The sequence below is a fragment of the Schistocerca serialis genome, chromosome 9 (genome assembly GCF_023864345.2).
Source record: "Schistocerca serialis cubense isolate TAMUIC-IGC-003099 chromosome 9, iqSchSeri2.2, whole genome shotgun sequence".
Lineage (NCBI taxonomy): Eukaryota > Metazoa > Arthropoda > Insecta > Orthoptera > Acrididae > Schistocerca > Schistocerca serialis.
In genome coordinates, this window is record NC_064646.1 from 292,615,826 (window position 1) to 292,630,736 (window position 14,911).

The following is a 14,911-nucleotide window of genomic DNA, read 5'->3' on the forward strand; positions in this document are numbered from 1 at the left end:
TTTGGGACATGAAGTGCATAGGAAGCCGACACACACCGATCAGTATTTACGTGCAAATACCTGCCACCATCCTGCCCAGACAATGAGTGTTCTCCGAACTTTGACCCACAGAGCGCATATTATTTCTGACGAAAGCAGTCTGCAAGATGAACTTTCTCACTTACAAAGAGTGTTTGAAGACAATGGGTACTCTCCACAACAAATACAGAGGGCAATGAAAATGAAACCGAAAGAGGCCACAAAGAAAGCAGAAGAAGATGAAGAAACCTTTAAATCGATGGCCTTCCTGCCATATGTGGGCAGCCTCTCATCAAAAATAGGACGGATTCTCGGCAGACACAAAGTAAAAGTGATTTTTCGTCCTCCACCCAAGACGGCTGCACTCGTGGGCTCCGTCAAAGATGATTTGCTGCTCCGAAAATCTGGAGTTTACAAAATTCCATGTGAATGTGGCCTCTCTTACATGGGACAAACAACTCGTACTGTCCAAGAAAGATGTACAGAACACCGGAGGTACACAGGGCTTGTACAACCTAACAAGTCGGCAGTGGCAGAGCATGGTCACAGTATGTTGTATGACAACGTCGAAATTTTGGCAACTACATCATTCTTTTGGGACTCGATAGTGAAGGAGGCAATTGAAATTCACTTGACAACGAATTTGATAAATAGAGATAGTGGTTTCAATCTTGATAAATCATGGAATCCGGCACTTGCTGTAATAAACTCACAAAGACGTCGTCACAGCGCAGCTCACAATGATACATCGATATGCCAACACAGATCGACTGCGGAGTCATAGATACAACTCGCGCATTATGCACGTCTCTGCCGCCGACCAACGTCTCTGGCGCATTTGCATCTGTGGCCGCATGCGCAGTCGCGCGGTACACGATTATAAAGGGACGAAGCGAGCACTGGAGCGGCAGTCTTGCGGCTCGGGTAGCATTCATCTGACGCTAGGTGAGGAAAGCTCTACGTCATAGTGACGTTAGGCTACGTCATCATGGCGTAAATAAACCTAAATCGACTTCATGCGAATATCGATCTTTGCAGTTGTGCCACAGAGGTTGCACAGTAAAGTGAAAGCTAAATTTAAATACACGTGTACAAACGAAGTGAGCATTTGTGTGGTATGCTCATCCGAGTAGAATTACTTATTAAGCTGTAATCTCAACAGTTTTCGATGTTGTCTGTTTCTTGATGTAGTGAATGTCTGAACGAAGGAACCAAAACAATAACAAAAGTCAAAAATAGCGTCTAGTCATGTAAAAAAAAAAATCCGATTAATTGTGCATAAATAATGCGGATAGAAACGTGAAATAGAGATAAATTAAAGTGTTCCATATTTTTATAAAAGCCAATACATTATACATAATTCTTCTGGGCAGAAATGTTAAACTGAGAAATTAATGTGGTTCTAAAGACAATTCCGAATGTTGCTGGATTTTTAATTTTACCTTCATGCTGTAGATCAGCACAGACACTTTTGCTCTTCAGAAATAAGTTATTTCTGATGAATATAATGCACTGACCTGTTATAACACGTCATTATTTTTCTTCATACATTGTATACTGTGAAAAAAACAATAAATTGCAAGTCACATTTACCAGAATTTTAAGCAACTGAAAGTAGTGAGTGCTGTTGCCATTTTCAGCTACTTTTTGTATGACTCTTAGGCAATATGGAAATAGCTGTAGTAATCATGCCAAACACCCCCAACATTAATACCGTTTCTATTGAGAGAATTAACAAACACAGTATTCCACCACCGCATATGAAACATGGCTTAGTGCCGCTAAAACTGTGGGCTGTTGTGGTTATTTTGTGAAGTAGCTCACCCATTGTGACAGCCAGTGTTCCAACATCATTTGGCAACTACTAGGAGACTTAACTTTTTTTATAGTTGATACTGCTTACATATTAAAATGTAACAATTAAGACGAAATATCATTGTTTTTTCACAGTGTACAGCATATAAAGAATGAAGGCAAAACTAAAATTCCAGCAACATTACGAATTATCTTTGGAAGCACATTAATTTCTCGTTTTAACGTTTCTGCCCAGAAGAGTTATGTATAATCCACCAGCTTATATAAAAATACGAAACACTTTAATTTCTCCCTATTTCACATGTGTGTCCAAATGATTTATGCAGAATTAATCGGATTTTTTTAATGACTACTCGCTTTTTTTTTTTTTTTTACTTTTGTTGTGGTTATGGTTCCTTCGTTCAGATATTCTCTATATTCATGTAACACACAATAACATCCCACATTCTTGGGATTAGAGCTTAATAATTAATTATTTCACGTTTCTGTCGACACAATCATGCAGGATTCATGGGATTTTTCAAAGATAACTACAAGCTTTTTTTGACTTTCGTTATATTCATGAAATACTCAATAACATCCAAAATTCTTTGGATTGCAGCTTAATAATTAACTATTTCACGTTTGTTCCACATGATTTCTGGACGATTCACGGATTTAAAAAAATGACTGCAAGCGTTTCTTTGTTTCTTTCGTGATGGTTCCTTCGTTCAGACATTCATTATGTTCAAGAAACACACAATAACATCCAAAACTGTTTGGATTCCAGCTCCATAAGTAATTCAACTGGGCTGAACATATCACATTTAGCTTTCACGTTACCGTGCGACCTCTCTGGTGCAACTGCAAAGATCGAGACACGTACTCATGAAGTCGATTTAGGTTTATTTACGTCACGATGACGTTGCGTTACGTCACTATGACGTAGGGCTCTCCTCAGCTAGCGTGAGATGAATGTTACCCTTGCGGCTCACTCTGAAGATGGCTGAACGAACGTTATACGGTCGAAATATTAGAAGAAGAAGGAGATTTCTTGCGGCTGCACACCCGAAACTTAATGGAACAGTCTTTGCGCCGCCAAAACCAGAAGATTCACAAATAGTAACAGAGTTTAGACCTTATTCGCAAAGTACGTTGCTAGTGCTACTTGTAACGTAAGGTCCTAATGAAATGTAATGGACCTGAACGAGGCAAGAATAACAGTTAGTACTAATCTATGAGACCATTCGAGGAGGGTACAAAGAAAACAGATTTCGCACCTAGTAGAATAAGTGGTGCGAATAAATCCACGCCCACGACCTGGAAAGGGCTTCTTTCGTAGCTGACTAGCATTCCATGTCTACGATTGTATTATGTAAGTGGAAATGTTTTCTACGGGACCCGCTGCAGTCTCTGTTGACGATTAAGTGGCAGATACCGTACCACCTGGAGTACATTTACCAAATAAAAAACATATGCCTCAACCCAGGATCGAACCACCGAGCTCCTGCATGCTAACCACAACCTCTATCTACTGTACCAACTGTTCAGAACAACAAAACCTACTGACAGAAGTAATTAGCATACATGTTGTTACAGCGTTGCCAGATTGCCACTCTTTAACGTCCTTTTTCTGTCGGATGTACTCGTCGGACGAAATTTTGTGACATTTTTTTATCGCTGGCACGCGAGGAGTCGCGCTGCGAAGCCCGAGTGCGCGAACATCGCTTCAGCCTGTATATCGACAGGTTGATTCTCGAAAACATGCAAATATTTTAATGTGTTATTCTACAAGTGAAACTAAAGAAAGAAGTTTATAGAAACTTAGGTCCCCAAATGTCTGGTTATAGAGTTAAGGCTAAAAAAAGATTTTGCCTGAAATTTAGGAACTTCGCTAATATGAAGCCATCGCAAAACTGTACGATGTTAAAGCAAAGCACGATTTCCATTTATTGTGTTGTTATTGGTCTGGTGACTCTAATGAAACATGTCCCAGATGGGCATCGTAGTTTCCCAGAAGTCCAGAGAAGCAAAGTTTATTATACAAGTAAATTTGTTTACTTTCCATTAAGAATGTAGAAACGTGCAGCTAAATGCATTGAACTCGGTGGAGACAAATTGTTATGTACACTGTACAACTTCCTTAAGACTGAGCTTTGTTTTTTCCGGTCCAACATGAATTCACCTGTGCTAAGGTATTAATAAAAACAGATTTCTGACACATTCATACAGTTTCAGTTAACGTTATCACCATCATTTCCCCAAAATTAAATTCTCTTTAACTTCTGTTGAAAACTTTGTGCAATTGTCTGGAATTTAAAAAACAAATTGGGCCAAGTAGTTAATAAATTAAAAATTTTGTAAAATTACTTCTTTGCTTCTATGGATGTTCTGGAAAACTACTGCAGTTACACGTCTGGGACGCCTTTTATTAGGCTTTACTTTAACCTCGTAATGGCTTCATATTAGGGAAGTTGCTAAATTTCAGGCAAAATCTTTTATTTGCCGTAACTCGGTAACTAAACATTTGCACTCCTATGTTTATAATAACTTTTTTCTTTAATTTTACTTGTAGAATAAATATTTGCATATCTTCGTGAATCACCCTATATATCAGCTGCGTAGCAGCAACTAGCATTGTACTCAGCAGTGTTATTCGCGCATTACCTTTACGCTGATTTCGCGAAGATGAGTCTTAATTTAATATATTATTGTTATAAATAATTCAGAATTAACCTTAATATTGATTTTAGAACAGCGCGTCTTAATGCGCAGTTCAACCACGGTTGAACATAGCACAATTCAAATTACGTAACGATTACTCTCCCGAAACAAACATAGAATCCAACAGTCACCTATCAAACACCGTTAATCAATTCGGAATAAACCAACAATTTTAAGGAATTCGCTTTACTTACAGTATTTAACAATACGTAACAGCAAAGTGTCTCCCGCAATCAGAGGGATAAATCGACACAGAAACAGCGATAAAAGTTTGGTCCACCCTGTTTTATCACTGTTTTGTTTCAATACAAAGTAAATGTTTGTATACCTCCTACACGTGCTTTTCCAAAATATTTACTGTTGAAGGTAAATATTAAGCACATAGTAGGATAATATACTTGATTTTTTTTTCTTTGTACATAAACGTTCTACTCAGATAATACCGTCAAGTTGGACGATTAGTAAATAATTACAACTCTGAACTTTGTTTCTTATGTTCAAGTAACTGACAGCTGGCTAAAATATAACTCTTCATTTACATCTTTTAAGCTATGAACTTTCTTTCGGTTCTTTGCTTTAATTTTCTTATGTCTTTTCCTTTTGGGGCCAAGTTACTATGGGGATTACTCTACACTGCGTAACAGAATTAAAGGATCACTTTTTCGAAACCCCGTAACTCCCATCCATTAAGTTTCCTGTGTAATTGTGCAAAACCGTGGCGCCCTGTGACATCACCCAAAGGCTCGAGACACTTCAAACGACAAAGTATCAAAACTTGCGAAAGGAAGGGCCACAATGCAGAAGTTCATGTAAGATGGCTTGTTGTTGTTGTGGTCTTCAGTCCAGAGACTGGTTTGATGCAGCTCTCCATGCTACTCTGTCCTGTGCAAGCTTCTTCATCTCCCAGTACCTACTGCAACCAACATCCTCCTGAATCTGTTTAGTGTATTCATCTCTTGGTCTCCCTCTACGATTTTTACTCCCTGCGCTGCCCTCCAATACTAAATTGGTGACCCCTTGATGCCTCAGAATGTGTCCTACCAACTGATCCCTTATTCTATTCAAATTGTGCGATAAATTTCTCTTCTCCCCAGTTCTATTCAATACCGCCTCATTAGTTATATGATCTACCAATCTAATCTTCAGCATTCTTCTGTAGCACCACATTTCGAAAGCTTCTATTCTCTTCTTGTCTAAACTATTTATCGTTCACAGTTCACTTCCATACATGGCTACACTCCATACAAATACTTTCAGAAAAGACTTCCTGACACTTAAATCTATACTCGATGTTAACAAATTTCTGTTCTTCAGAAACGCTTTCCTTGCCATTGCCAGTCTACTTCGACCAACAACAGTTATTTTGATCTCCAAATAGCAAAACTCATTTACTACTTTAAGCGTCTCATGTCCTAATATAATACCCTCAGGATCACCAAATTTAATTCGACTACATTCCGTTATCCTCGTTTTGCTTTTGTTGGTGTTGATCTTATATCCTCATTTCAAGACACTGTCCATTCCAATTTCAATTGGCACAAAATTTCACCACAATTGTGCCCAATTCCACCATGAACTGTCACACGATCGGAAGATCGTCACACCCCCTCCTGCCCACATGTCACTCCTCCTTTTGACACTTCTACGATGGCGGTCAGAACTGCAATGCCCAGCGTTGAAATCACGCGGTTTTCTTATGAATGGTCTGGGAAAACATTCCAAACACGCAGCCGCTCAGAATCGGCGCGAAAAGGCTGCAGGGGGTGGCATAAATGGCGTCACTGAAACCGCGCCTTTCCCTCAGGCGTTGATTCCCACGCGTTTCGCAGTCGAAAACGACAGTTCGCCGTGCGATAAGCAACGGGAAGACGTTCTTCACAACCTCTGACAGTGCCTTGCATTTCAACTCTTCTTTAAGGACACTGTGGGGCTGCATCCCTTTAGAATGTGATTGCAACCGTTTGGAGCTCAACGCAACCGCAATTTTTGCTCTCTTGTGCAGGTTGGAACTACCACGGACTGTTCAAAACCATTCTGACAACATGTGATCGAGATCAGCGCTCCTGCTTTGAGTCCTCACGTGGCATGAAATGGGGTGAGGGGGAGGGGGGATACGGCATTGATACATACATGAATGAAATGGCAAAGGGTTCCTCCAAGACCCCTTCCCCAAGGTTCCTCAAAGACCCCCCGCCCAGTCAGCAAAACTCTCGGTGGCACCAGCTCACATTTATTGAGAATTTTAAAAATGCACCCATGCAGACACCACGATGAGATTACAGGGCACCTGCACGCTGTTGCTCTTTTGCCGCTACAGTGTTGCGCTTACGCCTAATAGTAGGCCATTCAGAATCGGACAGTGTCAAAGGGGTTGCCGATCTGCAAGTGCTTAGGAGAAGTCGTGGGTTCTGTATGTACAGGTGCATTTTTAAAAATCTCAATAATGGTGGACTCGCGACACAGAGGCTTTGCATGTGTCAGTATCACAACCCCTCTGTGATCAAACCACAAGAGGACACAAAATAGGAGTGCTAAAAAACCATAAGCACCTTTATCTGCTTTGGATTACGTACAGATTTTGTCCAAAAGTTTTGAACATCCCTAGTGATTCCAACCTATACTCAAGAACACAAACTGCGGTCTCGCTAAGCTCGAAACGGGTGTAATCACATTCGATGGGGATGCAGCTCCACAACATCCATAGAGAAGTGTTGAAGCGCCCGTGTCCGCAGTATCAAAGATTGAGTTGTTCCTGTTGCTCATCACATTTTGAACTGTCTTCTTTGACCGCGAGTTGTGTGGGAACTGACAACAGATGGAAATGGGTGGTTTCACCTTTATGCCAACCCCTGCGGCATTTCCGTGAAGATTCTAAGCGGCGGTTTGTCTTAAATCTTTTTCTCGTCCACTCATAAGAAAACAGGGTGATTTCAACACTGGGCGTCACAGTTCTGTCCTCCATCACAGGGGCGTCAAAAGAAGGGGTGGACTGTGAGTAAGAAGGGTTGTGGCAACCTTCTCATCATGAGACATGTCCACAGTGGCATTGGGCTGAATTGTGGTGAAATTTTGTGGCAGTGTGACAATGTTAATGCACGTGAACTTCTGAGCTGTGACCTTTTTTTTTTTTTGTTCCCCCCACCCCCCTCCACAAATATCGATACCTTGCCATTTAAAGCGTCATCAAGCCCGAGAGTGATGTGCAGGTCACCAACCTTTTGCACTATTACAGAAGAAAGTTGTACGCACCTGTGAGCCAAATTTATTTCAGAATGTGAAGACGAGATTAGACTGATTACAGTACTCAGATAGCTATTTGAGAAGCTATTATTCCTTTACTCATGCAGCTGGAACAGAAAGAGACCCTGATTTGTAGTATAACACTAGAACCCTCTACCATGCATTTCACAGTGGTTTTCTGAGTACACAGTAGATTTAGATGTAGAGCAGTGAGATTAATGTACTGGGTTACTCAATGAACATCCTGCAGTAATCTCTTCAGTTCTCCCAAGATATTTACACTTACAGGTCAGTATATACACTCACTGATGACAACAGAGGATGCTTTTGGACAAACTGAGACATTCTTAAATAAGACAAGTGAAAAATTTTCAACAAGGCTATGCAAACCTTACAAAGTTACACAAGGAAGTCACAAATAAAAGTATACAAGAAGCTTCATGTTAAAATAAAAATGAAATTAATAATGTACAATTATGCAAAACAAAACTAAAAACATCCCATATAGATCAACTTTTTACAAAATGTGATGGATCCTTGATCTGTAGAGTGATCAAAGACACTTTTAAAACAATACATTTATTAACAAAATGAAACAATTATAATATCCTTGCACGAATAGCCATACAGCTACACAGAACAGAAATGTCTCTCCTGTGACATTGTCTGTGCTGTGCCTACATAATGAACTGCAGAGATGTGGTAGGTGACAGAGTGAAGACCTGGGGCATTACTGGGCCAGTACTGCTGGTGTGACAACTGACATACTGCTGGTACAGATCAGAAAGAACTGGGTCAGATCTGCCAGTGTGGAACACTCAGATGTAACTGCTGGTCCTGCCAACTGACAGTACAGGAACTGAACTGCTGATACAGCCAGATGGAACTGCTGGTACTGCCAACTTGAGATGCATGGTGTAACTGAGTTTGCACGGTCCTTGGTGGCCCAAATAGTTGGGAGTGGATGGATATCCGTGTGACACTGAGGGCACGGGACCTGCCGACAACACTCTCTGCTGCAACAAGCACACTGTCTGTTGGTGACATTGGCACAACCAGACACAATGAAAGCGGTGTGTAACTCGGTGGTAAACAACCCAAACCACACAAGGACAATATTTCTATTTTGACAAGAGCCATTCATGCGTGTCCTCCTGGTGGTGTGGCTGTCCACACAGCTTGCCTAGTTACAGCTGCCAGAGACTGTGGCCATGTGTCTATGAGTTGCATTTGCATGAGCGTGTGCATGTGTGTATGTTGTCTAATTTTGATAAAGGCCTTGTTGGCCTAAAACTAATTGTGTGACAGTCTTTTTGTCATGCCTTTCTGTGACTCAGCATCTCCGCTATATGGTGAGTAGCAACTATCCTTTTCATTATATTGTTGAAGACATGAAAATTTAATTTATGAAGATGTAAATGTACTTTTATTTAGTTATGTCATGAAAATAAAACTGTAGTTTTATTTATTCCCTGTTTGAAGAATTCACATAAATTTATGCCAGTAAACTCCAGAGGGTAATGTTAAAAGCAGTTATAAGTAACTGAAATAGCATCTATATAACAACTAAAATTCAAAGAAAAAAATGTTCATGTAATATTTCATTCTTTCACTTCTCCTATATTCCATGTACACTCATTGTACAATATGTATCTCCAGGGCCAAATTCAAACATCAGACTCTCTAACCTGGTACTCCAAAGCAGAGTAAACATTGTAAGCAACAAAACCATTTATATTATGAAACCTGTAAAAAAAGGTAAATTCAGCACACTGTGTATGTGTAACAATGTGGATCACAACAGACAGACAGCTCCAAACTGTAAATGCAAGCTGTGCACTACAGATCTTCAGCACTTTGACTCATTTGCTTCAGACACCAGAGCTACGAGAACTTCATTTGTTTCAGACTTACGTGGAAACAGAGTTAAACGCATCAATGTCAAGCTAGTGTACATCTAAAAATACTATTAGCAGGAGATGTTTATATGGACAGTTTAAATCAAAACTGCCCACACAACTACCTTGTGAAAATTGCTAAATAAACAAAAAATAAATTTTAAAAAATAGTCAATCACTTAATCAATTAACCAAATAACTATATGTTGATAAGTAACTTTTATTTCTAAAGGACATACAATAATCATCTTAAATAAATTGAGACAACAGTGCCTGATACTGAAGTCATGTGTATTAGTTGTGTTTGGTGTGTGTGTGTGTGTGTGTGTGTGTGTGTGTGTGTGTGTGTGCTTCTTCTGAAATCATGATATTATAATAATCGATCTTTCTGCCTATTAATGTGCATTTCTTTATGGTGAGAGTCAAGTGATAATCTCTTCACCAGTGTCGATTTTCTGTATGTCTCCCTTCATGACACTACAGTATTCTAGCAATATGACTTTTCTGTACATAAAAGCATCATTTGCAAAAAGCTTCATCGAAATTCTGACATTTGCAGTAGTGTGTGTGTGTGTGTGTGTGTGTGTGTGTGTGTGTGTGTGTGTGTGTGTGGCTGTTTATCAAAGTAGTTCCAATATGAAAACCTACTACTGCTTTGTTTCATTAAAAGATGTCCCTGAAATTTCCAAATGTCCCATAACTAATTTTTGTTGTAAGTGAGAGCATGTTTTTCTTGACAAGTTTTTATTGCCACAAATGGAGTTACTCATTAATGACTATTCAAAGCTTGGCAAGAATTTACACTTTTAACAATTCTTTACATTAGAAGTTCCTCCCCCTGGAAATTCCTTAATTATCATCATCTGTCAGCATTCTGTGCCCTGACATGCCACTATGTGATACCGTCAAGTTCCTCACAGGAACACAATTCAAAATGTTGTCATTGGTGCGTAATATCAATAGACTTTGACAGCAAATGATGCATCCTGTTTCAAACTTTCAAACTGAATTGCATTGACACTTCAGAGATTGTTAACTTGATGACACTGCAAGCAAATCAGCAACATACTACTTTGCACTGAAATTAGTAAAACAGAACCAAAACCTGAATATTTATTGTTGGTTTACAAGACCTGTGTTTAAATGTGGATCCAAACTTACTTTAAAAAAAAAAAAAATTAAAATCCACCTACGTGACTGAGTCACAAGCACATTACACTCTTTCACAATCATAACTGTGCAGTAGGGAACTGATCTGCCTGAGAACCCAGTGGCATTAATGAGGATTCCCTAGGTCAGCAAGGGCTTCACAAGTAACTGAGCAACAAATATTACAACAATTCAAAGTACGCTCTCACCGTTCCTTGTGCAATTCCATAATCATTTCCAAACCAGATTCTCAGATTTGAACCAAAATTACATTTCTTTCTGCCAACACACTGGCCAGCTTTTCATAGAATCTCTAATACATCAAGTTTTTCAGAACTCTCTGAGATTTCTCGATTTCCAGACAAATCACTATCTGCCACACTGACACAGGACTTCTCAAATTTTGGAGGAGTTCGTGATGAAAGCCACGGACATGATTCATTCAACACTAGTTCTCAGAGAATTCAACTATGTCCAATAATGGTGATCAGAGAGTTTGCTTTTAGGCACCACCCTATCATTCAACACTTATCTCACCACTTGCCAACAGTTAAACTGTGTTACAAGTGTCTTGCTCTGAGCAACAGACAATGAGGAATGCCGGGTAGTCATCTTCCAGTTCTCTGCTAAAGCTCTTGGCCTTGCTATAAGTGGACCAGTGTGGGGTGAACCAGATGACAGCATTGGTCTGACATTATGGTTACAGGCCAGACATAGTTGTAAATGTTAAGCAAGTGGTACATATGTGCATCACATGTGGACGCAGCATATGGTACACCATTACAAAACAAACTTTGGCCATTGCTTCAACAACCATGAGAACACCCCCAAACTGTCAAAATTCTCATATGCAGTGCATATCACATTCACAAACAAGGCAGACAACAACTACAGCTATTAAGAAATTTGTTTTTCATTGAAAGAATCCCACAAATTGCCTCCAGCAATGAGTTAATTTTCAATCTTTTTGCTTCCAGAATTACTGGTGCCTGCCCATTTTATACTGCCTGAAATGAGGAGGTAAATGGTTTGTATGTACATTCAAAAATGGAAAGAGAAAAGCTGTATCACCTCTGCATGATAAAAATGGCCTCTTTTGCTTTTTGGCTTTTTACTAAGCTCATCAACAGCAAGTCTCCAATGGAGATATTTAAGTTGGTACCACATAATATAATGGGACTTCCTGAGCCCGACTTCACAGCAACAGCAATACAGTCACCCACAGTACATTACTGTGTGGCCCGTATCTATGGCTCGCACTGAGGTGGGTACCAGGCATCATCATATCTTGTATGGTCTACATGCTTTATGAGGTGACAGCCAACTAAATAAAAGAAGTACTACATGGTAACCAATTTTGCGTCTGCTGCCAGTAGCACCCATTTAGCATGTTAGTTGCCCCAAACATTAGCTGCTGATGGAAGTGCTTTGATCAAAAATACCAGCTTGTGTCATTTTTGGGATTACTTATCATTCTGATAATAGTCTAAAATGTAAAAGAATTACATCACTTGTAAGTGAACTCATTCAAGCGACATTTTCTTTTACATACATGAATTTTGATTGTGCTGTTTATTATTACTGTAGTGGTTTTATTTCTACCATTTGACTTCAGATTTCCTACCAGTCCAACCTGAAAAGCTCTCTGGGCAATCACTGTGAGAAGGAAATAATGGAAACCAACCAAATATAGCAAATTATGCTCTCAGCATTTTTGAAAAGAGAAAATAGCCTGCTCATCAGTTTCTTCAGTCTGTATTAAGGAAAATACTGGATTATGAAAGCAACTTTCTCACATTTTATACTTCTCTTTTTGGTTATTCAAAATGCAAAACAAAAATGAAGTTACATTAACCAGGCAAAATTTGGTGTTTTACTGGCTCAAATATGCATTTAAGACTAGAAAAATATCTGAAAATGCCTTTCTGAGATCGTGTCATTCACAGAAGCACTGTAACATTTACTCTAAGGCGCAGTCAAATGAAAACGAGACAGACATAAGGTAAGTAAGTAAACTGTTTACTATTTCAAAGGCAATTGCCGTAACTGTTGATACATTTATCCCACTATGAGACATGATGGTCAATGCCGTCATGGAAAAATATTTGCAGTTGTCCACGGAACCATGATTGTACCCGGGTGTGCACCTCTTCATCCAAAGCAAATTAACGACCCCTAATGTCTTTCTTCAGGGCTAGAAAACATAGGGACATTGCATGGGGAGAGATCAAGTGTAACAGCTTCCGAGCAAAACTTCTGCAGCACATGTTGCCAAGGTCATTTTGGATGCAGAAGTTCCGCTGGGAAGCTCTTACACATCCACCATACAATCCCAGTCTCTCCCCATGTGATTTCCATATCTTTTGGAGCCCTGAGGAAAAACATTTGGATTTGCTTTGGATAATGAGGTACACACTTGGGTACAATCATGGTTCCATGGACAACAGCCAATATTTTTCCATGAAGGCATTGACCATCTTATTTCACAGTGGCATAAACATATTACTTTTGAAGTAATATACAGTTTACTTACTTTTTTTACATTATTTGACTGCCCCTTGTATTTAAAACAACTGTTGTGTGCACTCGACAGAAACTAAGAACAAGCAGCAATCAAAACAGTAGTCTGATAATGTTTCAGTGCAGCTAACATGGCGGCGATAGCTTCAAAGGAACATACAGTGTAAATGTGTAGCATAATTTACTCTTATTACACTTGCCTGTTGGTGGTCAATAGAACTGGACCACTAGCTGCCCACCTTTTAGCCAAACCACCCACCCTTCTAAGTCTATGCACAACAACAAGCTTACACAAGAGCCATCTTTTTTGCAGTCACAGACAGTGTCTGCCTCCTTTGTGTTTCACTGGTTTGTGACTCCTGTTGCATTAGGAGCTAGGATACATTTTTCTATCTTAATTTTTGGATCCCTAAAAAAACTATTATAACTTCAGCTTTCACCAGTGTGATTTCCCTTATTGATAACCATTTCCCTCTCATTTTCATAGCTCTGAAATTAGTTTTTCAACAACTGAAGTAAGTTATCCAACTGCTTCTTTATATTGCAATCAGCAGAAATCAGTTTACTGGTAACATTATGGAACACGTCTCCTTACCTATGTCAGATTTTACAGATACACTGATCTTTACATGGATCCATTGTGGGTTTACATCAGATGGACAGTTCATATTTAGATTTTGAATGAAATTTTTTTCTTACAACAATATGAGCTGTAGAAACTTACAAAGACCACTTAGAAACAAGTAATCCTAAACCTTATCGGTGTTAAAAATTGATAATGCTGCTTACACCATAACAACATTGCGTTAAACCCAATATCAATCTTTTCTTCATAGAAAGAGGAAATTACTGTCTACAATACTTGAAAAAGCTTTATTGGAAAATATTTCCATTTTTGTACATTTTATGCTGTGTATCACAATTACAGTGGAACATTTCTGACAGTACCATCACTACAAAAACCGCAGAGTGGACACTCAAACTGTGGGTCTGCAAGCACATTAGCCTGTGAAGAGAAAAAATAAATCAGTTCACATAAAAAATTCAAATCCCATACCAAATTAATTTTAACAAGAAACTTTCCAAACTATGTGATCTTTAAACTATGATGTAACTGATGTCACTCACATTTTACAAGAGCCCTTCACAAAACATTTCAGCAAAGAGCAATGACAAGTTGATACTCTTGAATGTTACACAGCCATATTACTAAAATGCTATCCTAGAACACGGGATCAGTTGCAGTGCATGGAAAACAAAAATTCAATTTTCAATATTTCCTGGCATTTCTGACCAAATTAAAAAATTTAAAATGCTGTCAAAATCTACTCATTAAGAGGTATAATCTTATGTTAAAAGTTTAACAAAATAAGACGAGTACTACAATTAAAAATTTTGTTTGTCTTGAGGCAGCATAACTGATGGCATGCAAGTACATGGACTTCATTCATCCAATATTTGAGACTAACAACACTTAGCAACTTCCAGTAAAGTTTACACATTGTTTTCAGATAATTTCTCTTACTGATATCCCAGACAAAATGATCGAAGGTAAAATGTCTATTGCT

The 14,911-nt window shown here is 39.0% G+C and overlaps 1 protein-coding gene across 1 annotated transcript in view; it reads right to left on the minus strand.

Annotated features, from left to right (window-relative positions):
• Window positions 1-14,189: 14,189 nt before the first annotated feature.
• Window positions 14,190-14,911, minus strand: part of LOC126418511 (peroxisome biogenesis factor 2) — a 94,426-nt gene continuing 93,704 nt past the window's right edge. Inside the window, exon 6 of the mRNA XM_050085310.1 lies at window positions 14,190-14,349. Within this exon, the coding sequence (XP_049941267.1) occupies window positions 14,266-14,349 (84 nt within the window). The 3' untranslated portion in view covers window positions 14,190-14,265. The remainder of the gene's footprint in view (window positions 14,350-14,911) is intronic.